This window comes from Brachycentrus maculatus, unplaced genomic scaffold (assembly GCF_059751285.1).
Source record: "Brachycentrus maculatus isolate JH-2025_06_01 unplaced genomic scaffold, ASM5975128v1 h1tg000130l, whole genome shotgun sequence".
Taxonomy (NCBI): domain Eukaryota; kingdom Metazoa; phylum Arthropoda; class Insecta; order Trichoptera; family Brachycentridae; genus Brachycentrus; species Brachycentrus maculatus.
The window spans coordinates 298,126-323,016 of record NW_028280883.1 but is presented as its reverse complement, the minus strand read 5'-3'; the positions used below and the strand labels follow the sequence as shown (position 1 = coordinate 323,016).

At 33.4% G+C, this 24,891-nt stretch overlaps 1 protein-coding gene across 3 annotated transcripts in view; it reads right to left on the bottom strand.

Annotated features, from left to right (window-relative positions):
- The window catches only part of fus (epithelial splicing regulatory protein fusilli), a 94,629-nt gene extending 74,374 nt beyond the window's left edge, over window positions 1–20,255 (bottom strand). For all 3 annotated transcript variants that reach the window (XR_015837561.1, XM_088260258.1, XM_088260257.1), the window contains exons 1-2: window positions 19,811–20,255; window positions 9,853–10,133 (exon numbers count right to left, since the gene is read on the bottom strand). Coding sequence is in view for 2 of the 3 variants with exons in the window: in XM_088260258.1 (XP_088116384.1) it covers window positions 9,853–9,987 (135 nt within the window). In the remaining variant the exon portion in view is untranslated. The remainder of the gene's footprint in view (window positions 1–9,852; window positions 10,134–19,810) is intronic.
- Between the last annotated feature and the right edge of the window lie 4,636 nt (window positions 20,256–24,891).

The window sequence follows — 24,891 nt, the reverse complement described above, 5'->3', positions numbered from 1 at the left end:
CGATCGATTACACATGAAGGAAAGGTGATCAGCCCTCCACTTCAGGTACCAGTCCAGTGTAGTATTGAATAAATATTAGAGTGAAAAAATCACTTATATTTATTAAACCCCCCTGGGAATCGAACCCGGGACCTCCAGAACGGTAGGCGAGCATGCTGACCATTACACTACGGAGGCGGACAATTTACCTTGCTTATTATGTACAAACTAGATCATTTTGTGGATTTTTGTTTCTTCTAGCTAATTTAATATGTTTTTATTTGCATCTGTGTTGGAAACCGGAGGGATAATCTAGTGTGGGCCAGTCAGGAACTTCTCAGCATTTGCTCATAGCAGTAAAGTAAGGTTAGGTGCGGTTAGGTTAGGTTGAAGTTTAATAGGAACTATCAACAAAGCAGCCGGCTTATTCTGAAATTACAAAATAATAAGCCTAGCATTTGCGTCACGAGGCAGAGGGCTCAAGGTTGCGGGTACAAAAAGCGTTTCCTAAGACTCGAGAGCCACTTTTTGCATCAACACCGAACAAAGTTCCTTCAAGCGAGGTCGGCTCGGCGTCTGTAACAGCTAATTACATCCATTCTTGTGGTATCAAAGTTCATTTGGCTGAGAGAGAACAATGCCGGGAGGTTGACTAAGATCTGCGGGTTAGATTTTTGAACTTCGCTCGGAACAGAGACTTGAAATCGGATTTGCAAGCTGAATGATACAAACTATCTAACCAACTAGTAAAAGTCAAAAGAATTTTGATCTTTACTAGTGAAACCAGCGGTGGGCTGCAGAAGGCTCGGAGGGGCTCGCCCCTTGTGATGTTAATCAAAGAGAAATCAATATTCTTTGATTAAATCAATATATAAATGCAATTCAGTAGTTGGTTTAAGTTTTTCTTTTATATTAGTAACTAATTCTGTATTACTTTAGTCTTAAAGTCATTGTTTTTGTGTTCGTCTTAAATTGTATTTTTTGTTGCAAACTTTGTAATTTATTATTTTTATTATTTTGTTTTCTTATTGTTTTATTTTATTATAAGTATAAGAGGTAATGAGGGGATCCCGAGGGGTGGGGACGAAGTGTCGGCCTCTGTCCGTACATCCTCCTCCCTCCTCATTAATAGCATTATTTATTTCTTCAGAAATATTTTGAAGATTTTCCTCTATGTGCAGCTGACAGAGAGTCCCTCAGGACTCTATAACTGCTGCGGGTGGATGGCGGGCTCAGATTCCAAAAAAAAAGTTGGTTTAAATGTATTATGACATAAAACTTGTTGCCTTTTTTAATTTCTCGGGAAATATATTTGCAACTAATATGAAATACTTGATTCGCTAAATTAAAGAATTTTCTACCATAAAAAAGTCACGTAAGTATATTTTATCGTATTTTTATTATTTTTAATTATTTTGTATTTTAATAAAATTATACACTTCCCCCCTCTCCTTTCCCTCACCACCCACGAATCCCCTTGTTAAAAATGGGCAAAATTGGCTTACTTTAACAAGGAGCTCGCCGGCTCAAGTTCAATGTAATAAGGGGCTCGCGCGAGCCCCTCTGAGATCCCTGCAGCCCAACGTTGTATTTACCCAACTAACCATCACTCTGCTTCACCTTTGAAAACATTCATCGCCTCCTCCATTTCGTGCATCTTTCCGTGCGTACACATCCGTTTATATTATCAGCATTATTCCGACTATCCACGCCCAAGTATTTGAAGTCCTTGACCATGCCAAGTTTTTCTCCGTCTTGACTGCTTCTATTTACATCTAGATTCGCCACATAAGTTTAATATTGCTCATTCCTTGCTCACTCTTTCCACATGCCCAAAACATCTCAACACACCTTTCTTTATTTGATAGATGATGCTTATCTCAGCCATGCATTCTTTCCTTATTTCACCATTGGAACATCTACCATAGATACATGGTTTTGCCGCACTGACAGTTCACATTTCGACTATACTCAGTCTGCTTTCATCCTTCTTTTGCCAACTCCACGCTTTACTTCCATGCATGAGGTTTGAAATAAGGACTCTTTTCTTTCTGTTTACCTTTGCTTTAAATAAGTAGGTACTTTTTATAAGCCAAAATACGTGTAAAACCGACATAATAATGACGGAACATCACTATTATTCACTCATTAGCAGCGGTACATCATTAAGCGTTACACTATGACCTTAAACAATAAAATTATTATGCAACCAATTCCAACCCTATGTACCCGTAGCAAAGAGTTCAAATTTCAGTAAATTCTTTATTTTAATTTTTAACTCCACTCGTTTGTGTGGGCATAGCTGCCGCCCGCTGCAATTGGTCATTGCGCCATTTGCAAATTCCTTTCCGGCTCCCCATTGGCTGCCGCGAATGTCATCCGACTCCCTGGTACAGTGCTGGTGGATTTATGTTTGAATCGACCAATGATGTACGCGGAGTTTGAACTGATTTTTAGAATCTTTAGCGTGAGAACGAAGGAATAATGAAAAATGACAGCAAAGAGGCAGGGAAACGATGCGTTTCATATGAGCAACTGCTTTGTTTATGTCGTTAGATCTGCTCATTGCTAAAATTCGGCGTTGATAATAATAAATAATACAATATATTGTGTAAAAATTATCAGTAACAGTGGAAAAAATATCTATCAATTGAGTAAAATTAATTTTAATAAAAGCAAACATATAAGACAATGCATTTTCTCACTAGGTTTTAGTACCTAATAGGGGAACAAGGCTGGCAAAATAAAGCTTAAATTGTACTGAATGCAGTCAAAATGCAATCTCACAGATAAATGTGCGGTAAAACTATGTATGATAGATGTTCGAATGGTGATACGAGGAAGGTATGCAAGGCTGAGAAAAGCATTTTCGATAAAATTTGAATTGAAAGGTGTGTTGAGATGGATAGGGCACGTTATCGAATGAGTGAATAATGAACAGTAAAACAAATTTATAAGGCTAATGAGGTTGGTAATCGTGATGTGGTTGGTAGAAGAAGAGGAAAAGCGAGGAAAACTTGGAATAATTAAGTATTTCAGATCATGTTAAAAAGGTGGACAGTCAAGTCAGAAGTCGTAATAACCTACGGGTATGTATAGGAGATGCATGAACGTGCAAGAGGCTAAGATTGTTTGCAAAGACAGAGTGGTGTGGCGTTCTATTCTCCGCATAACTTAGTCAAAGTAAGTAGGTTACTTGAAATATACTTCAGGACTTTTGTTTGTAAAGATTTTAGCATTTCGAAATCTTAAACTTCCCAAACATGGTTTGGACATGTAGAACGAATGAGTGAGGAAAGAACGGTAAAACAAATTTATGAGGCGAATGTTAGCGGGAAAAGAAGCAGAGGAAGACCGAGAAAAACATGGCACGATCAGGTATGCCAAATACTTGAAAGTGGTCAGGTTAGGAGTCGTAACAATCGGCGGGTATGTATGAGGAGATGCATGAACGTGGAAGAGGCGAAGAACGTTTGCAAGGACAGAGTGGTGTGGCGCTCAATTCTCTCTGCCTACCCCTGTGGTGAAGCGGCGTGATGGTTAGTTAGTTAGTTAGTTAGATAGTTAAACTTCCCAAGCATACAGCTCTATAATTTAGTATCTATTTGCTTATTATTTTTGCCATCTCAACAGAGATGAAGAAGAATATACAACTCTTGGACATTTACTGGGCTTACGACCGTCAAAGGCTGGTTTAAATGATCACTTTACACACGTGTAACATTCACCAATTGTACCTACCCATGATTGACAACCACACTACTTAAATTCTTAGAATTTCTATAAATATGGTTCCATTTTGTAACACAGTACTTGAATCACTAGAATTTCACTAGAGACATCTATTGCTAAGGTGAAAGAAGCTTTTTGTTGAGCAGAAACTCTTTAATTTGTTTGTATGTGATATCCGAATCCTGGATTAAAATCACATACCTACATGAGAAACGCCACAAAATATCCATTTCATTTTATTATTTTAGCTTATAATTTGACCAGATAATTTATTTACAACATTTTGAGTGTGTCTAAATATTTGTTCACAAATCTGGATTATCTCCAATTATAGGAGTTATTTTTCATATTATTTTTGACATCACAACATAGATGAAGAAGAATACAGAAGTCTAGGCATTTTCTAGGGCTTACGACCGTCATAGGCTAAGAAGCCCTGTAAATGCCCAGACTTCCATATTCTTCTTCATCTTTGATGAGATGTCAAAAAATAATATGAAAAAGAACTCCTATAATTGGAGATACCTAATCCAGGTTTGTGAACACAGTATTTGGACACACTCAAAATGTTGTAGTCACATACATCTTCACATACGGCGTTGGAAAATTATGCGGAATGCATAGAAACACGTTTTACAGTAGATTTTAAGAAATAGTGGTATTTCCGAAGTAGGTACTTTTTTTTAAAGTAATTAATTTGTGAAACGCAAATAAATGAATAGCGGATCAACTCGACTGACAACATCCAAACTCACTCACATAATACTCATAGGTAGGTACTTTATAGTATGTAGCAGTGGCTCCCAATAGATTTTTGTCACGATGTTGGTTTATTGGCTAATAAATTAATATAAAAAATCACAAGACTATGAATAACATTTTTATTGAAATCTGTAGAAAACTAAGGGAGATACAGGGTAGAAAGTGTTGTTTTTGCATTTTAAAGAAAAGGGTTTGTTGAAGTATTTTTTTAAATATACTAAATATTTTTCAAATGGAGAAAAAACATGCAGGTTTTACCTTAAAAGGTCTATTTCACAGTAAAAACTTGATAAGTGGCTTGATATTCATTTTTAACACATTTTATTATATTTTTAAGCTTTAAAAACGATCTGAAAAATCAAGCTATATAAGATATCGCTCACTCCTTTGAAGAACGTCATAAATCAAAATTCTTTAATTTTTGGAATGCCCAGAAAATTTATATCCCAGCAGAAGCGGCATATTTTTAACTTAATATTTACCGGCCACAGGGCAAAAAGTGTTGTTTTTGCATTTTGAAGAAAAGGTATAGTTGAAGTATTTTTTTAAATATACTAGATATTTTTCAAATAAAAAAAAACATTCAGGTTTTACCTAAAACGACCTGTTGCACAGTAAAAACTTCAATAAGTGACTTGATATTCATTTTTATTACATTTTACTATATTTTTAAGCTTTAAAAACGATCTGAAAAATCAAGCTTTTAGATATATATGACGTTGTTGAAAGGAGTGAGCGATATACATATAAATAAATTGTCTTAGTCAAGAGATTGGCGCGTCTTGATACATCTCCGAGTTGGTAGGTACCTCTGGGGATCCGCGTACCACTGATTGAGAGCCACTTCTCTATGGTGAGCTGGAAGACAGCTATGGCGGGGAGGTGCCGTTACACTTTTATCTCAGAACGTTACATAACATTAAGCTTGAAACGATATATCGACCGCCACCTGTACCAAACCATACATAACATGTTCATACTACAGGGTGGCGCAAAATTAATCACCCTATTGGATGATGTCATAACTTTTGCGAATGGCGTTGTGCGTCAATCATATTTGACATTTGTGAACTAGACAGCTGCAGTATATAAACTGCATTGATAAAACAGGCATAAATGTGTATTGTCAACACTGGCGGCAGCCACTTGACGGATATCATCTTTTCCAATTAACAGAAAAAATTGTTTCAAATAAAGATTTCCATCACTGAGAATAATTATTTTTTCATTTACTAAAAAAGTTATTCAAAAACAAAATTCGATGATTAGTTTGTCGCCACCTTGAATTTGTTTGTATTCTGCAGCTGTCTAGTTCATAAATCGATCACTCCTTTCAACAACGTCATAAATCAAAAATCGTCAATTTTTAGTTTTGCGTGTTTTCGGAATGCCCAGAAAATGTACTATATCCCAGCAAAAGCGGCATATTTTTAACTTAATATTTACCCGCTACAGGGCAGAAACTTCGCATTTTGAAGAAAAGGTATTCTTTAATTATTTTTTTTTAATAAACCAAATTATTTTTCAAATGGAGAAAAAACTTTCAGGTTTTACCTAAAAAGATCTGTTGCACAGTAAAAAGTTCAATAAATAGCTTGATATTTATTTTTGATACATTTTATTATATTTTTAAACTTTAAAAACGTTCTCCTGAAAAATCAAGTTTATTGATTTATGACTTTCTTAAAAGGAGTGAGCGAAATGTCAAATACTATTGACGCACGAAGCCATTTGCAAAAATATCTCCCGATAGGGTGATTAATTTTGCGCCACCCTGTACAACCAGCCGTTTAAACCATACAAAATTCTCTACATACTACATAGTGATGTGTAACTAATAATTAACTGTTACTTTTTCGATAACCAGATTGGAACGGTAATCGCTACTTTTTCTCAGCTTATATGTACATCTTATCTCCAGCTTAAGGCTAAGAATTCGTTAAGTCGCAACTTGATTTTCTCAAAATCCAGGCAACGTCTTACGTAATTGATTTTTTTAAATCTCAAAACGTTTTTTGCATTGTGGTGTGGCGTTCTATTCTCTCTGCCTACCCCTGTGGGGAGCGGCGTGATGGTTAGGCTAGGTTAGGTTAGGTATAAGAATATAAATGACTTATATTGTTAGATTACTAGACTAAAAATAACTATTTATCTCAACTTGATATTTATAATATCTTTCGTTCCTCTTTAAATGAAAAAAAGATGATAGTCTGAGCATCCCAGGGCTTACGACCTGGCATTTGACTAGCTCAAGGTCCAGTATTCAATAAAGCGCATCAAAATTTTCTCTAAATCCAGGTAACACTTAACTGTTATTGATTTTTTTCTTGAACACCGTTTTTACATTGAAAAAAAAAGTTATTATTTGAAATATTTATATGGTTGTGAAAAGAAAACAGTTTTTAAAAGCACCCTTGAGACGATACTATGTAAAAATTTAAGCTTTTAATCAACGTGAAGGCAACCCAGTTTCGTTCGCAATTTCCAGCGACAATGAAGTAGAAATTTGATTACAATGATTCTATGTTTTTCGCACTTTCTCTATGGTTTCGTTCATTCAAGAAACGTCAGTTTGACAGCTGGTTTCGTAATTATTGCAAGTAATTGATATTTATTCAACTTTTCTCTATTCCTGATCATTACCAGATTTTAAATTTTTATATTTTTTATATACTTGTGGATTTATTTATTTTTTGACATCTCATCTAAGATGAAGAAGAATATGGAAGTCTGGACATTTACGGGGCTGACGACCATCATAGGCTGGTTAAGGGTGATCACTTTACACATGTGTAACATTTACCAATTCTACCCATTATTGACAAACGCACTACGTTCTATATATATGAACCAATTTTGAAACATTATTCTTGAACTAGAACTTCACTATCCATTGGTGAGATGAAAAAAGCTTTTTATTGAGCAGAAACTCTTTTATTAGTATGTGAGTTCCGAGGTCAGCCCCGTAAATGCCCAGACTTCCATATTCTTCTTCATCTTTGATGAGATTTAAAAAAATAATATCGACTCAACCTCATCAAAAGCCATTTCTGCATTCTGTGTCTGCAAAACATGATGCGTTGCCAATCAGATGTATTCACACAGTATAATCATAAAAACATATCAAGATAAGATAACTGTATTTATTTTTAACGCAATTATTTGCAAAAGCTGTTAACCTTCGTATTGTGAAATGAGTGTTTTAGATTCTTTGAAAAAATACAGTCTGTGTCAGAGGTTCTCCAAGTGTTCTCCGCGAGCCAAAAATCTTTTCGAAGGCTCATCTATGTCAAGTAGTTAAAAAAAATCCACAATAATGCTACGCTTCCAACGATATGCTTGTGTGAAACTGGTTTCTCAGCATATTCAGCTTAACTAACCAACTAACCATCCCGCAGGGGTAGGAAGAGATAATAGAATGCCACACCACTCACCAACATACTTCCGTGTATGACTAACTAACTATGTTAGAACTTCCAAGAATTTGAGAAGTGTGGTTGTCAGTAATGAGTAGAACTGCTGAATGTTACACGTGTGTAAAGTAATCACTAAAACCAGCCTAAGACGGTCGTCAGCCCCGTAAATGCCGTTGTATTTTTCACATTGACCGTCCTTATCCTTACGTTTCTACCTGCAGACAAGCCTCTAAAAATTGGCGGGTTATTCCTTTTTAAAAACAAAAAAATTAAAAAGCAGTATACTCAAAAAATTTGTATTTGATGTAAAACTAATTAACATTAAATACATAAATAAAAATGGAGTCCTACAAATTAAACGCCAAATCAATAAATAAATAAAAAGATAGGGTACTTTGAAAGCTGTCCCACCGCATGCCCAGATCTGATACAGAAGCATCTAGGCTTCCTGACAGATCTGCTCTTGCTAACCAATTTTTTTTTAAACTAAGTTGCGAAATTTATAGAAAATGTGAAACTATATAAAATTGTATCCCGATTTTACTGTGAATTTACATTTCAAAGCTTTCAATATACCTGTCACTGCCAATCTAAATAAATACAAGATTGTAAGTCCATCACCAAATTTTCTAGAAGTACCCCAGTGTAGGCAGTGAAAGGGATTAGTATTTAGTTCAATTGGTCAGCTAGATCCGATTCCGACTCGACGTTGGCCGGTACACAGACGCCCACAACCCCAACCAGCACAGCAGACAGACACGGAACAGTGCAAAGACATTTACAGAAAATGGTCAGTCATCGCATTTCCACTCAACCATTATCCATCGACACTATTTCGGATCCTTTTCACAAGTAACGACACATATATATATATATATATATATATATATATATATATATATATATATATATATATATATATATATATATATATATATATATATATATATATATATATATATATATATATATATATATATATATATATATATATATATATATATATATATATATATATATATATATATATATATATATATATATATATATATATATATATATATATATATATATATATATATATATATATATATATATATATATATATATATATATATATATATATATATATATATATATATATATATATATATATATATATATATATATATATATATATATATATATATATATATATATATATATATATATATATATATATATATATATATATATATATATATATATATATATATATATATATATATATATATATATATATATATATATATATATATATATATATATATATATATATATATATATATATATATATATATATATATATATATATATATATATATATATATATATATATATATATATATATATATATATATATATATATATATATATATATATATATATATATATATATATATATATATATATATATATATATATATATATATATATATATATATATATATATATATATATATATATATATATATATATATATATATATATATATATATATGGTAATATTTTCCTTCGTAAATTGGGTGTAAATAATATGTAAAGTGGGTGTATAATAATAAAATAAACAATGTGTTGCTTTGTAATTAAAGAAACGACAGTAAAAGTTTATTCTTAATTAATCTTTACAGTAATTTTCTATCTATCTGATTCTGACAGTTAACAATATTATATTTTTTCTATCTGATGTCTTTTGTTTTATTCAGTGCGACGCATGCGACATCTGGTGGTAGAACTGTTTTATGTAGGTACTATTTATAAGTACTTAATAAAATGTATAGGTAGGTACCTAGGTATTTTATATATATATATATATATATATATATATATATATATATATATATATATATATATATATATATATATATATATATATATACGATATTTATATACGTATATACACATATACACATATATTTCTTACCTTATTAGTTGGGAGATCTATGATGACGTAGGAGAGCAGCACCAGTGGTTGCTCGTCGCTGCCCAGCCCTGGGCCCTGCTGGCCGGCCGTGGCCGCCCACACGGAGCACACCTGGCCTTCCGCGCCTCGACCCATGGTGTCGACCTCTGCCTGCACTTGCACCGATCACACGACACCACACATCCACTGGATCACTTGTTATCACGCTTGCACAGTCCAGAGCGAGGTCCTTGCATTCCCATGGCCCCAGATCGGTACCCTGCGGAACACCATGCAGTACTCTGGAATAAAAATAAACACTTATTTATTTTCATATTATTTTTTGACATCTCATCAATGATGAAGAAGAATATGGAAGTCTGGACGTTAACAGGGCTTACGACATTCAAAAAGTATTTAATAAAATAACTCCTAATTGGAAAAAATCCAGTTTGTAAACAAGTATTTGGACACACTCAAAATGTTGGGATTCGTTTGATCTTTTCCTTATTTTTCGTCATTGTGGTCACTGTATAAAGTTTTTTTGCCATTCGCGAGTCGTTCAACTTGTTCAAGTCTGGGCATTTACGGGGCTGGCTTAAGTGATCACTTTGCACACGTGTAACATTCACCAATTCTACCCATTATTGACAACCACACTACTCAAATTCTTGGATGTTTTACATATATGAACCAATTTAGAAACCTTGTTCTTGAATCACTAGAACTTCACTAGAGACATCTATTGGTGAGATGTAAAGAATAATGTTGTAAAATGTTGTAAATTCATTTATTTAAACTTCATGTGCAGTAAAGAAATAAATACATTCTCGAGCTTATTGCCAAAAAGCAAAATTTTCCAACCAACCAAAAACAGACTAGTGATATTGATCGAAACGTTTGATACCATATATAGCTGTTTGCAATGAGAGGGTAGATAGTACTTGAACATTAAAAAAACATATTGATGATAATAAGTAAGGCAAAGGAAAAAGGGAGTTTAGGGAAGGAGGTAGAGGGAAAAACACTTGGGGAGGAGGTTTGATGAACAGTTAGGATTCTAATGATAAATAGTAATGTCTTAGACGTTTCTTAAAGGTTATTAGAGAGGGTGCATTTGTTTACGCGGAGAGGTAATTCATTCTATAGTCTGTCATGTCATGTGTTATGGCGAAGAATGGAAAGTGTTCTTTCTTGGGAGAGACCATGATCTGAGAGGTATAGAAATTTTTACCAGGTATTTAGGTGCATTTGTTTACGCGGAGAGGTAATTCATTCCATAGTCTGGCCGCCTGGACAGAGAAGGAATTACTGAAGAATGATGTGTTATGGCGAGAAATGGAAAGTGTTCTTTCTTGGGAAGAACGAAGTGATAGACCATGATCTGAGAGGTGTGTAAAGTTTTCAGCAATAATTTATTATTAAGATTACGCGTCATGGAAAACTTACTTTCAATAATTTAACTGAAGGTACTATAGCTAACTCGAAAGTAATCGAGTCTCGTAATTTTTAGGGCGAGGTTACGCGTTGTAGGTTAGTAGATATATAATTTACCTTATAGGTGACTTTGAAATTAAAACGAATACATCATAAAATCAAATTCATCATTGAGAAATGAGCTGAAGATCGGCACAAAATAAAAACTTGTGTGCGACCCATCATGACATATCGCGCACTCCTTTCAACAACGTCAGAAATAAAAAATCGTCAATTTTCAGTCGTCAAAACTTAACTCTAAAACAATCCTCACACATTGCTCACTCCTTTCAACAACGTCAAAAATCGACAATTTTCAGTTGTGCATGTTTTCGGAATGTCCAGAAAATGTACTATATCCCAGCAAAAACGGCATATTTTTAACTTGATATTTACCCGCTACAGGGCAGAAAGTGTTGTTTTTGCATTTTGAAGAAAAGGTATTGTTTAATTATTTTTTTAAATGTACTAAATATTTTTCAAATGGAGAAAAAATATTCAGGTTTTACCTAAAAAGATCTGTTGCATAGTATAAAGTTCAATAAGTGGCATGATATTTATTTTTAATACATTTTATTATATTTTTAAACTTTAAAAACGATCTCCTTAAAAATAAAGTTTTTTGATATTTGACGTTGTTAAAAGGAGTAAGCGATGTGTGTGAAGTGATTACTTAAACCAGCTCGTGATGATCGTAAACCTCGGTAATGCTTAGACTTCCATATTCTTCTTCATCTTTGATAAGATGTCAAAAAAAAAATATAAAAAAACTCCTAATTGGAGATGACACAGATTTGTGTTACTAGTTTTTGGACACACTCAAAATGTTGTATTTTTTTGCATTTCCTTGTAAAAATGCATCGCTGTTCAATATAATTATCTCGAATACGATTCCATCTTTAGCGAGATTCTCGATTGTTAAGTTCTCAGAATCACCAAAAGGCTAGAAGTGCAATCAGGTTTTATTGTTTTTAAATGAAAATTTCCTTGGTAAAGACCACTATTTCTCAAAATCTATTACAACACGCGTGAGAAGAATGGATATATATTACCACAAATTGACTGCCGAATCAATTAATGAAAAAAAGTTTTATTGTATTAGAAAAAAATAATAAAAAACCCTTACCGCACTCCAATGGTGCATAGGGCACTGCTTCATACAAACGCAGTGTTATCCCGATCGTTTACACATGAAGGAAAGGTGATCAGCCCTCCACTTCAGGTACCAGTCCAGTGTAATATTGAATAAATATTAGAGTGAAAAATCACTTATATTTATTAAACACCCCTGGGAATCGAACCCGGGACCTCCAGAACGGTAGCCGAGCATGCTGACCATTACACTACGGAGGCGGACTATTAGAAAAAAAAAGGGACAAAAATCAGATGACAAATAATTTTAAGTTTTGTAGGTACTGATATTTCGTGGTGGAACTGCATTTTATACAATAAAATAACAACTATGTAATTTAACCAGTCTAATGATGTCGGCTACGACGAAACCCGGTTGCTGGTCAAATAAAATTCATGTGGAAAAAATTACATGGTTGTTATTTCATTTTACAGATGAAAATTTGACACTATTTATTTATTTATATTATATTTCATCACACATAATTAAACATAACAAATTGTAATAATATTCTAAATATTATTAATATCTAAATATTATTAATATTTACTTTGTGGTTAGTCATTTTTACTTATTTTTTTTTACCAATAGGAATACTGGATTGACAGAAAACATGACATGTCGCTCACTCCTTTCAAGAACGTCATAAATCAAAAATCGAAATTCAGTTGTGCATGTTTTCGGAATGCCCAGAAAATGTACTATATCCCAGCAAAAGCGGCATATTTTTAACTTAATATTTACCCGATACAGGGTAGTAAGTGTTGTTTTTGCATTTTGAAGAAAAGGTATTGTTTAATTATTATTTAAAATATACTTAATATTTTTCAAATGGAGAAAAAACCTTCAGGTTTCACCTCAAAAGATCTGTTGCACAGTAAAGAGATCAATAAGTGGCTTGATATTTATTTTTAATATATTGTTTTATATTTTTAAACTTTAAAAACGTTCTCCTGAAAAATATTTTTTTTTGATTTATGACGTTCTTGAAAGGAGTAAGCGATGTGTGTAATGGGTGAATTGTATGAATTTTGTTTCAATTGCGACACATTGTGTTATGTGACCATTTCAGATACATATTTCATGTGATGGGTATGTTTAAAAAAATACGTATTCTCGGATATAGCGAGTAACGGTTATAACGAGCAAACTGTCGGTCCCTTCATCTCCTTATAACTAAGTTCTACTGTATATATGTATATTTCACAATTGCGTACAATTATTTCGACATTCCCATGAAAAAAAAATCAAAAATCCTCACTTGAATCGACCGAACGATCAGTGAACACCTAGTCTCATATAATCTACAAAAGTTACGCATTTATGTATGTGTGTGGATAAATGTTTATATATTAAAATTCTAAAAAATCATATGGATAATAAGTACCTACGTTATGTGAAGTCATTGCAAATAATTGATGGGACTTTATCCCCATACTGCGCTGTAAACGTGGATGGCTACCCGCTGGCGCATGACCTTGTACCGTACCTATAGCACACGCCATTACTATACTATGTACTAAGTACTGTTTATTTATGACTATAAACAACCTCCTTCCACAACGGAGCGCTGGTTCCAACTCTGATGTAAGGAAGTGAAGCATGGAGTTGGCAAAATAATGATATAAGTATACTAAATACAGTCCCACAGAAAATACCTTATCAAGGCAACACACTTGTCGCAGAATTTTTGTTTTTAGACTTCTTCTTCTTGTTCTTTATGTAGATCCTAGGGGTCTGTTTGTGCCTCCGCACGTCGCTCTTGGGATGTCGACTCCCAGCTGTCTTTCCATCTTTTCGGAGGTCTGCCTGGGGGTCTGCGTCCTTCAGGGTTACCTTGGAGGGCGATACGTGGAAGTCTGTCTTCTGACATTCTGTTTATATGTTCCTTCCAGTATCGCCTTCGTTGTCGTCCCCACCTCACGATATCCTCCGTCTTACACATGCTCCGGATGTCGGTATTTCTTACTCGGTCTCGCAATGTGTTTCCGGTTATGGATCGGAGAGTCTTCATCTCGGAGGTTCGAAGTCGAGATTTTGTTCTGGAAGTATCTGCTCTTGCCTTCTTTTTAGACGATTTCATACATCGCTCACTCCTTTCAACAACATCATAAATATAAAAAACTTGATTTTTCAGGAGAACGTTTTTAAAGTTTAAGAATATAATAAAATGTATTAAAAATAAATATAGAGCCACTTATTGAACTTTTTATTGGGTAACAGATTTTTTTAGGGAAAACTTGAAGGCTTTTTCTCCATTTCAAAAATATTTATTATATTAAAAAAAAAAACAACACCTTTTTTTCAAAGTGCAAAAACAAAACTTTCTGCCCTGTAGCGGGTAAATATTCAGTTGAAAATATGCCGCTTTTTCTGGGATATAGTACATTTTCTGGGCATTCCGAACACAACTGAAAATTTACGATTTTTGATTTATTACATTGTTGAAAGGAGAGAGCGATATTTGGGAGGCATGTTTTCTAGGGATGGAAAAATTGATAAAGATATAAATATAGAAAGGAGGGGGGGGGGGTGAACGCTGGTAACATAATTAATGGTGCACTAAATTATTTATAGCAAATAAAAGCCAAAAATGCCTTTGAATCATGTTATCTATCTGTAACATCCATGAATTTGTTAGTTTTTCTCTAGAAGTTGTCTTTGTAGACTGTTGCAGTCAGCTCTCCTCGTCCTCAGGCTGTAGGTCCTTCTGTCATGGACAACGTCACCTAGGCCATGCCTTCCAATCATGTCACCTTTCTGCAGCATCCATGAATTCTTTGGTCTTCCTCTAAATGTCTTTCGAGGAAGATCCATGGCGATCGCCTGGTGTACAATATGTTCATCGCAGAGATAATAAAATGACGAAAAAATTAGAAAAAATCAGTGTTTGATTTAAATATTTAAACCCGTGTACGCAGTGCACGGGCGATGTTCTTACGGCGTGTTCGAGTGAGCTTCCGTTATTTTTGTATGGCGTTCGTAAAAACACTGATCACATGATCGGAATTATGCAATAAGACCATAAATAAATTGTAATGGCCAACTTTCGAATATATTAGAAAATAAACGCAAACATATTATCGATCGGCGCTGTAGCGTCCCGTATTGGGACACGCCACCATGTGATAGTATTCTTGAATCTCGTTTAACACTTTCTGTGCGTAGAACACGGCTGCCGTGTTCGTACAAATATTGCAGTTTGTTTTATGTGTTTTGAACACACCAAGGAATACACAGCTACCCACTTAGGATAGGTATATGGTGTTTTTTTGGAGGTATGCAAATTCAAATTTCCCACAATAAATTGATGGTGGTACCCGCCGTTGGGCATGTTACGCCATCTTGATGAAACCACAGCTCTAACACATCAATGCCATTCAACTGAGGTACGAAGAAGTCAGTAATCAAGGTTGTGTGGTGTTCTCCATTGATCGTAACATTCTGGCCGGCATCGTCTTTTAAAAAAATATGGGCCAATCATTCCACCTGGCCATAAAGCACACCAACTTTGGATGACTTTTGGTGACTTTTATTGGATGTCAGGGCGTCTCGACAAAGGCTTGCCAAATTGACAGTCCTCTCAAAAACCAAACCTCTAAAAAAAACACTATGTTTGATGTTTAAATAGAAAGCAGAAATTGATTTTGATCAAACTTATGGGTACAGCATTTTGAGTGTGTCCAAATACTTGTTCACAAAATCTGGATTATCTCCAATTACAGTAGTTATTTTCATATTATATTCATATCTTTGATGAGATGTCAAAAAATAATATGAAAATTACTCCTTTAATTGGAGATAATCCATATTTGTGAACAAGTATTTGGACACACTCAAAATGTTGTAAAAGTAAAAATGACTAACCACAAATTAAATACTTTAAATATTAATAATATTGAGAATACCATATCGCTCACTCCTTTCAAGAACGTCATAAATCAAAAAAACTAGATTTTTCAGGAGAACGTTTTTAAAGTTTAAAAATATAATACAATATATTAAAAATAAATATCAAGCCACTTATTGAACTTTTTACTGTGCAACAGATCTTTTTAGGTAAAACCTGAAGGTATTTTCTCCATTTGAAAAACATTTAGTTTATTTAAAAAAAATATTAAACAATACATTTTCTTCAAAATGCAAAAACAACACTTACTGCCCTGTAGCGGGTAAATATTAAGTCAAAAATATGCCGCTTTTGCTGGGATATAGTACGTTTTCTGGGCATTCCGAAAACATGCACAACTGAAAATTAATGATTTTTGATTTATGACGTTCTTGAAAGGAGTGAGCGATATGTGTTTACCTACATATATTATAAAACATAAGCAGGTAGTTAGCAAATATTCGAATTAATTTTAAGTCTGACGAACGAATGCTAAAAAAATACTAAATATCTACTAAATACAAAAAAATATATTTTTGAACATTGTCCTCTCCGCGAACTTTGAATTGAAGCTCTCATTTGCATATGGAAGTGATCACTTTTTTGTGATTTCAGAATAAATAATGAAAAATTAATATTCAACTGCTTGGTAACATAAAAATGCTTTTTGCTAATACAAAACGCAATATAAATATGAATACTGCATTCCTTATGTAACTTAATGTTGAAATTAAACATGGGAGATAAAATTTTAAAACGGGTTCCTTAAAATAAGTGGATATTCAATTCCATATGGATAAACCCATATTGAATATTACATAATCATACAAAATTTTAAGTGTGTCTAAATAAGTATTTAAACAAAGTTCTATTCTAACAAGTGTTCACAAATCTCGGTAATCGGATTATTAATTGGAAATAATCCAGATTTATCAAGTACTTGGACACACTCATAAAGTTGTAAATAAATTGACTGGTCTAATTATAAGCTAATAAATAAAAATAAAACCCCTATCCGCACCCCAATGGTGCATAGGGCACTGCGTAATACAAACGCAGTGTTATCTTGATCGTTTATACATGAAGGAAAGGTGATCAGCCCCCCGCATCAGGTACCAGTCCAGGGTAATATCGAATAAATAGTACAGTGAAAAAAATCACTTATATTTATTTGACCCCACGGGGGAATCGAACCCGGAACCTCCAGAACGGTAGCCGAGCTTGCTGACCATTACACTACGGAGGCGAACAGAATTTAACATTATAAGCTAAAATAAAAATAAATTAAAAGTACGTTTTCTAGCGTTTCTCATTATGTGATTATAATCTAGGATTCGGACCGCACATACAAATAAAAGAGTTTCTGTTCAATATAAAGCTTCTTTCATTTTACCATATATGTCTCTAGTGAATTCAAGCACTATGTTTCGAATTTCATAAATATAATTAGAAGTTCCAAGAATTTGCGAAGTGTGGTTGTCAATCATGGGTAGAATGGTGAATGTTCCAGCATATGACAGGAAATAACCATATAAATACCCAGACTTCCATGTTCTTCTTCATCTATGTTGATACGTCAATAATAACAATAATAAATTTGGATAATTTCTATAGCGCCATTTTCGTAAAGTAAGCGTTTCAAAATATTTTTTATAATTGTTTTTTATTTGAGTTTTACTTGGTAAATACCACTGTATATTAAAATATATTGTGACACGTGTTTCGATGGATCATACATCATTTACGGTGTTTGAAAATGATGCGGAATGCATCGAAAGACTTGTCATCATAGATTTTGAGAAATTGTGGTATTTACCAAGTAAAACTTAAATTAAAAACATTAATGATAGTATTTTGAAGCGCCCTTGAGGTAGTATTTTACGAAAATAGAAGTTTTACACTACAGATTTTAAGAAATAATGGCATTTATCAAGTAAAACTTAAATTAAAGATGTATAGATATTACAGATTGACTGCCGAATCAATAAACGATATTATTATTACGTTAAATATTAACGGTATTTCTGAATACGGGTAATTTTCATGCAAACAGCTTATAATACACATTCCTAGTGGCATAGAATCGGTCGTAAAATGAATGAAAGGATTGCCAGGCGAGTCGGCATTATGTTACATACATTTAGTGAGGGGAATGTATGGAAATGGAAGTCCCGTTATCTTTCACGAGATGCGAAGAGGTGGGTATAGAGTGTGCTACAGGTACCTACGCGGGCAGACCTAACCTCAAATAACATCAGAACTGGTTTCGGTCGACGTCAAACGCAATCGCACTTGTCGAGACCTCAAACTCGAGGAAAAAAACACTTATTTACGTCTCAGAGTATCCTCGATCTTCGATACAATGTCCAAAGTTGACACCGAGGCGAAAACATGATCGCTAGCAGGAAAATTTACGAAAATATCAGGTTTTTTTACAGGTTATTTGGTTAATTTGAGGTTTATACGCTGGTATAATCTTGTCACGTCTATTTCTCGACGTTTCTAGCTTTAGAGATGAATTTTATTCATACTACCTCCTTCTTTGCATTTTGTCACAGGAAAATCAATGAAAATATCAGGGTTTTTACAGATATTTTTAGTCTGAGAATTATTTGCTAGTATAATCATGTGCTGTCTGTTTTTTTGTGTTTTCTTGTACTGCTAACAGCGTTCTAGCTTTTCAGATGGCAAATTATATTCATACTACCTCCTTGTTTGCATGTTGTCCTAAGAAAATTAACGATAATACCAGGTTTTTTGCAGATATTTTTCAATCTGAAATTCATACGCTGGTACAATCATGTTCTGTCCATTTTTGGTGTTTTCTTGTACTTCTAACAACTTTCTAGCTTTTGGATGGAAAATTTTATTCATACTACCTCCTTGTTTGCATGCTATCCTAGGAAAATCAATGAAAATACAAGTTTTTTTTACAGATTATTTGATGAAACATTAGTACAATTTTGTCTTATCAGTTTCTCTATCTGTATACCTTGCTTCAGCTTTTAAGATGGCGAATTTTATTCACACTACCTCCGTATGTATGTTGTCACACGTGGTCTAGCTAGCTACACAGCAAGTTTGTAAACAAATTGTATTCTTTCGCAACCGTTCGAGTACTTACCGCGTCCGCTTACGAAACGAGACAATTAGAAATTCGATTAGAAACCTGATTTTTTCTGATTCTGAAAAAAAAAAAACTAGTTTGTATTGAGTCGAACTTCCTTCTACCAGGTAGGTCGAACTTTGACCGACGGTCTCTGGCGTTTCTATAAAGTTAAAACCATGTTTTGCAATGCTAAACACACCGGATGTGTCCGGAGTGTTGCGATGTCTGTGGCGTAATTCGTAATCTGCGTTTGTATACATATGTGCACAGGTGATGTGTTGTTTTTACGAAGCGAGATACCTTGGACGTGTTTTCTAAATTGGCTAGAAAACTAGCTAGCGATACGGGGCCACCACGTGTAAAACTTACTTACATTCAACTGGTTGCGGTCCAAAGGATGGAGTACTTCAGTGGGTACCCTCAAGCGATTCAGCAGTGGTCGAAGAAGTAAACACTGCACTGCTAGGATGAAACAATCCACAAATCTCTTTCATCTACATATATAGAGATATTTATATAAACATCAACACAAAATTATGTTTAATTACGCTTCACTTGCACATTAGAGTTTTCACAATCCCTTTATAAGTCCTAGCGTTGTCTCGACGACGCAAAACGCGGGCAAAACGCAATTTTCTCCGATCACTTTTTGTCGTTTGCGTAAAAGTGGGCACAGTTCCTTTATTTATGGACCGATTCGTTCGCGGTTTGGACGGGTCTGTAGCTGGGGAAACGCGCTGCCCGTGACGTGTGAATGCTGACCGGTTTCGGCGTGCTGGCTGGTGCCGTGGTGCGCGGCGCTCGGCCACGGATCGACTGAGGCGCTACAGGTGGCCGAACTGCCGACGATCCAGGTGAGAATGCGGCGTTGCCACATGTACTGTACTCACCTATGACGAGGGAACGAATTTACCTGGCTATTATTACCTGACGCTAAGCACGCTAGATAAAATGTACGATAATATTGAGGAACAGACAAAAATTTTAATAAAATATAATAGTCATCAGCGTAACTCGAAGAAACATTATATTAATAAAATAAAAAGCCAAAATTCAGAATTCCAACTTCTTAAAAAAAAATTAAAACACGTGTTTTTACCACTCGAGTATTATATTTTAACTAATAGTTTCGAAAGCTACAGATGCTTCCATCTACGGGTTTGAGTATAAACAGATTATGTTATTGATAGAATAAAAAAAAACCAAACTTCACAATTTGAACATTTAAAAAAAATATAAATAAAACACTTATTTTGTTTACCACTTCAGCATTATATTTTGACGACTAGTTTCGGAAGCTACAGATGCTTCCGTCTACAGGTATGAATATAAACAGTTTATATTCAAACCCGTAGATGGAAGCATGTGTAGCTCCCGAAATTAGTCGTTAAAATAAAATACTCAAGTGGTAAAAAACAAGTGTTTTATTCATAATTTAATTATGTCTATCAAAAGGTGAAAATACAAACTTAGAATTTTAACTTGTTAATGAGAATATCCGTAGTTCTCAAAACTAATCGTGTTTAATAAACGCAAATAAAGTGGTATTATACAAGTTTTTTAAAAAAATATGATATAAAATTATCATGTTATTCCACAAAGTGAATGCCAAAACTATAAATAAATTGTCTCAAAATATTATTCATTGATTTGGCATTAAATTTATGGAATACCATAATAATTTAAATATAAAATTTTTAAAACACTTGTATAAGACCACTTTTGAGTTTATTAATGTACACATGATTAGTTTTGAGAACTACAGATATTCTCATTAACAAGTTAAAATGTTCATTTTGTATTTTCAATTTTTGATAAGAACAAGAATCCCTGAAGGACGCAGACCCCCAGGCAGACCTCCGAAAAGGTGGAAAGACAGCTGGGAGTCAACATCCCAAGAGCTACAAGCGGAGGCACAAACAGATCCCTAGGATCTACAAAAGAATGAGAAGAAGAAGATAAGAACAAATGTAGTTCTAGAAATTAGTCGCGTTTACATTAATAAACTTTAAAAAATTGGTCTTACGCAAGTGTTTTATTTTTATATTTAATTATTTAGAAATAATTGTTTATAATTTCATTAATTGATTCGGCAGTTACTTTGTGGTAATATCTGTTTGAATTTAAGTTTTACTTAGTAAATACCACTAATTCTATAACACTTTTACTATTTCTAAACCACTAATATCACTTGTTTCTAAAATACGATGAATTATCACCATTGGAACGAACGATATTTTTATACGAAAGAAATATGGTCTCCATGTATTCCGAAGGCCTGACTTGATTTGCTATTGCAATAGTTTGTAACGCATTTAAAAATAATTTAAGACATATCGCTCACTCCTTTCAACAACGTCATAAATAAAAAATCGTAAATTTTCAGTTTTGCATGTTTTCGGAATACCCAGAAAATGTACTCCATATATCCCCGCAAAAGCGGCATATGTTTAACTTAATATTTACCCGCTACAGGGCAAAAAGTGTTGTTTTTGCATTTTTAAGAAAAGGTATTGTTGAATTATTTTTTTAAATATACTACATATTTTTCAAAAGGAAAGAAAACAGTCAGGTTTTACCTCAAAAGATCTGTTGCACAGTAAAAAGCTCAATAAGTGGCTTAATATTTATTTTTAATACATTTGATTATATTTTTAAACTTTAAAAACGATCTCCTGAAAAATAAATTTATTTGATTTATGACGTAGTTGAAAGGAGTGAGCGATAATTGTTATCTTTATAGGGCATCATTTTATATATATTTATAAATATAGAAAATATGTAAATTTGGGCATTCACAGGGCCAACGACCCAGGATTGCCTGACCTGTGTGATACCTAATACACTGTGTTACAAATACAATTCTGTGCATTATTGAATATCCAAACAAGGTTCAATTTTTGAACATCTTTATGAGCCCTCTGACCTCCACTGCTGGATATAGGCTTCTTCCCCTTCTTTCCATTTCCTCTGGTCAGTTGCTGCTTGCAGCCAGTTTCTACCCCCCACAGCGTCAGACCATCTCTTTTGGGGTCTTCCGACAACTCTTTTGTTCTTTCTATTGTAAAATTCTTGGGGTCCATCCTGTCTTGCAATATGTCCTGCCCATTGCCATTTGAGTTTTGCTACGTGATCTATGATATCATCTCCTTTGGTTCTTTTCCTGGTATCTTGATTTTTTTATTATTATTTTGTCTATCAGACTTAGACCAAGCGTGGATCTTTCCATGGATGGCTGTGTGCACATGAGTTCCTCTGCATTTCTCTTTGTCAGAGCCATAGTCTCTAGTGCATATGTGTTCACTGGCAGTATGCAGGATTCATTTTTGACGGGTGGAAATCTCTTTATTTTGCAAAATCTGTTTGAGTTTGTCAAAAATGAACAACAGGGTTAAATTTTTGAACATATTACATATCATAATGGATATATATCGAAAGTATTTGCTTAATTAAAACAGCAGTTATTTGTAATTTACATTTTTTTAAATGTTCAAGCACTTTCTACCCTCTGATTGCAAACAGCTATATATGGTATCAAACGTTTTGACCAATATCACTAGTCTGTTGTTGGTTGGTTGGAAGATATTACTTTTTAGCAATAAGCCCGCAAATATACATGTTTCTTTTCTGTACATGAAGTTTAAATATGTAAATAAATATCTCAAAAATCTCAAAAATACATTTTTTTAATATATAAATAAGTCTGGATTTACCACCTGGCTTTGGCTGACAGAAGTGAATGCATAATACACTATGTAACAAACACAATTCTGCCAATTATTGAACACCCTTACGGGGTTAATTTTTTGAACAACATATGATATTAGATAACTTAAAAATCCATTTTTTTTTATGCATAGATAATATGGAAGTATGGGCATTCTAGGAATTTTTTAGATCTTTTTTTTTACCAGTTGATTATCAATAATCTATTATGATTTATTCATATCAGATACTGGGTTATTCACCCTACGGATGATATGTCGATACTATAGGTGTTTAAACTTTAGATGAAAGTCACTTTTGTGCGAATGAAGATATGTAGATGTGAAAAGAAGTTTATATTCTTGCACTTGACTCGTGAGTCGTGTCCACCCACGCATTTCCAGGACTGTGCAAGGGGCGTGGTCATCCCGAGGGGCGGAGCCCAGTTTTTTATGACGAGTTTTACTATGACGTTTTTTATGTCGGTTTTTCATTTTTTATTATGACTGGTTTTTTATGACAAGTATTTTTTTAAAGGCTTTTTTATAACGAGTTATTTTTAAGACGAGCATTTTTACGTCGAGTTTTTTCTACCACTAGTTTTTTTATGACGATTTTTTTTATGACGAGTTTTTTAATGACGAGTTTTTTTATGACGAATTTTTATGACGAGTTTTTTTATGACTAGTTTTTTTATGACGAGTTTTTTTATGACGAGTTTTTTTTATGGCGGGTTGACATGTCGCAAGCCCTGTAAATACCCAGATATCCATGTCCTTCTACATTTATGTTAAAATGTCAAAATGATATCATTTTTTTTACACTAGCTGTACCTACTGTGGCTCAGTTTGAAATGGAACTGATAGAAAATAGAAACCATACATTTCTCATCTTTAATCTCACATTACTTGTGAAGCAATTAAAATCTTGAAAATTCATGAAATGCCGATTTAAATACAAAAATAAAACATTAGTCTAATACCAATTTTTGAGTTTATTAATATAAACACGACAAGTTTCTAGAACTACAGATGTTCTCATCAACAGGTGAAAATTTTCTATTTTCACCTGTTTTCACAAAAGCAATAGAAACAAATTTCTAAATACAGTCACATCACCCCACTACTTCACCAACTGCACTGGTCACGGTTTCCCGAAAGGGTTGAGTATAAACTCTGTCTGCTCATGTGTAAATCAATACATAATACGGCTCCAGAGTACCTTAAAGAGCTGTGTATTCAAGACCAATTGGTCGATAGACGTCTCACGCTTCGATCTTCTGCAACAACTGCTATGGGTAAAGTGATGTTACCGCTCGCAGCCAGGGTACTAATTTGGAGAACAAACAAAAAATCCAATATATATATAACAATAAAATAAAACCCTTATCCGCACCCCAATGGTCCATATGGAACTGTGTCTTATAAACGCAGTGTTATCATGATCGTTTAAAATATATATATATTTATATATAAATATATATATATATATATATATATATATATATATATATATATATATATATATATATATATATATATATATATATATATATATATATAAATATATATATATATATATATATATATATATATATATATATATATATATATATATATATACACATGTATACATATATATATATATATATTTATATTGGATTTTTGTTTGTTTTTAAAAACATACATTTTATTTTATAAACAGTAAAGAAAAAGTATTTTTATTTTTAAACGGTGTAATTTTTTTAGA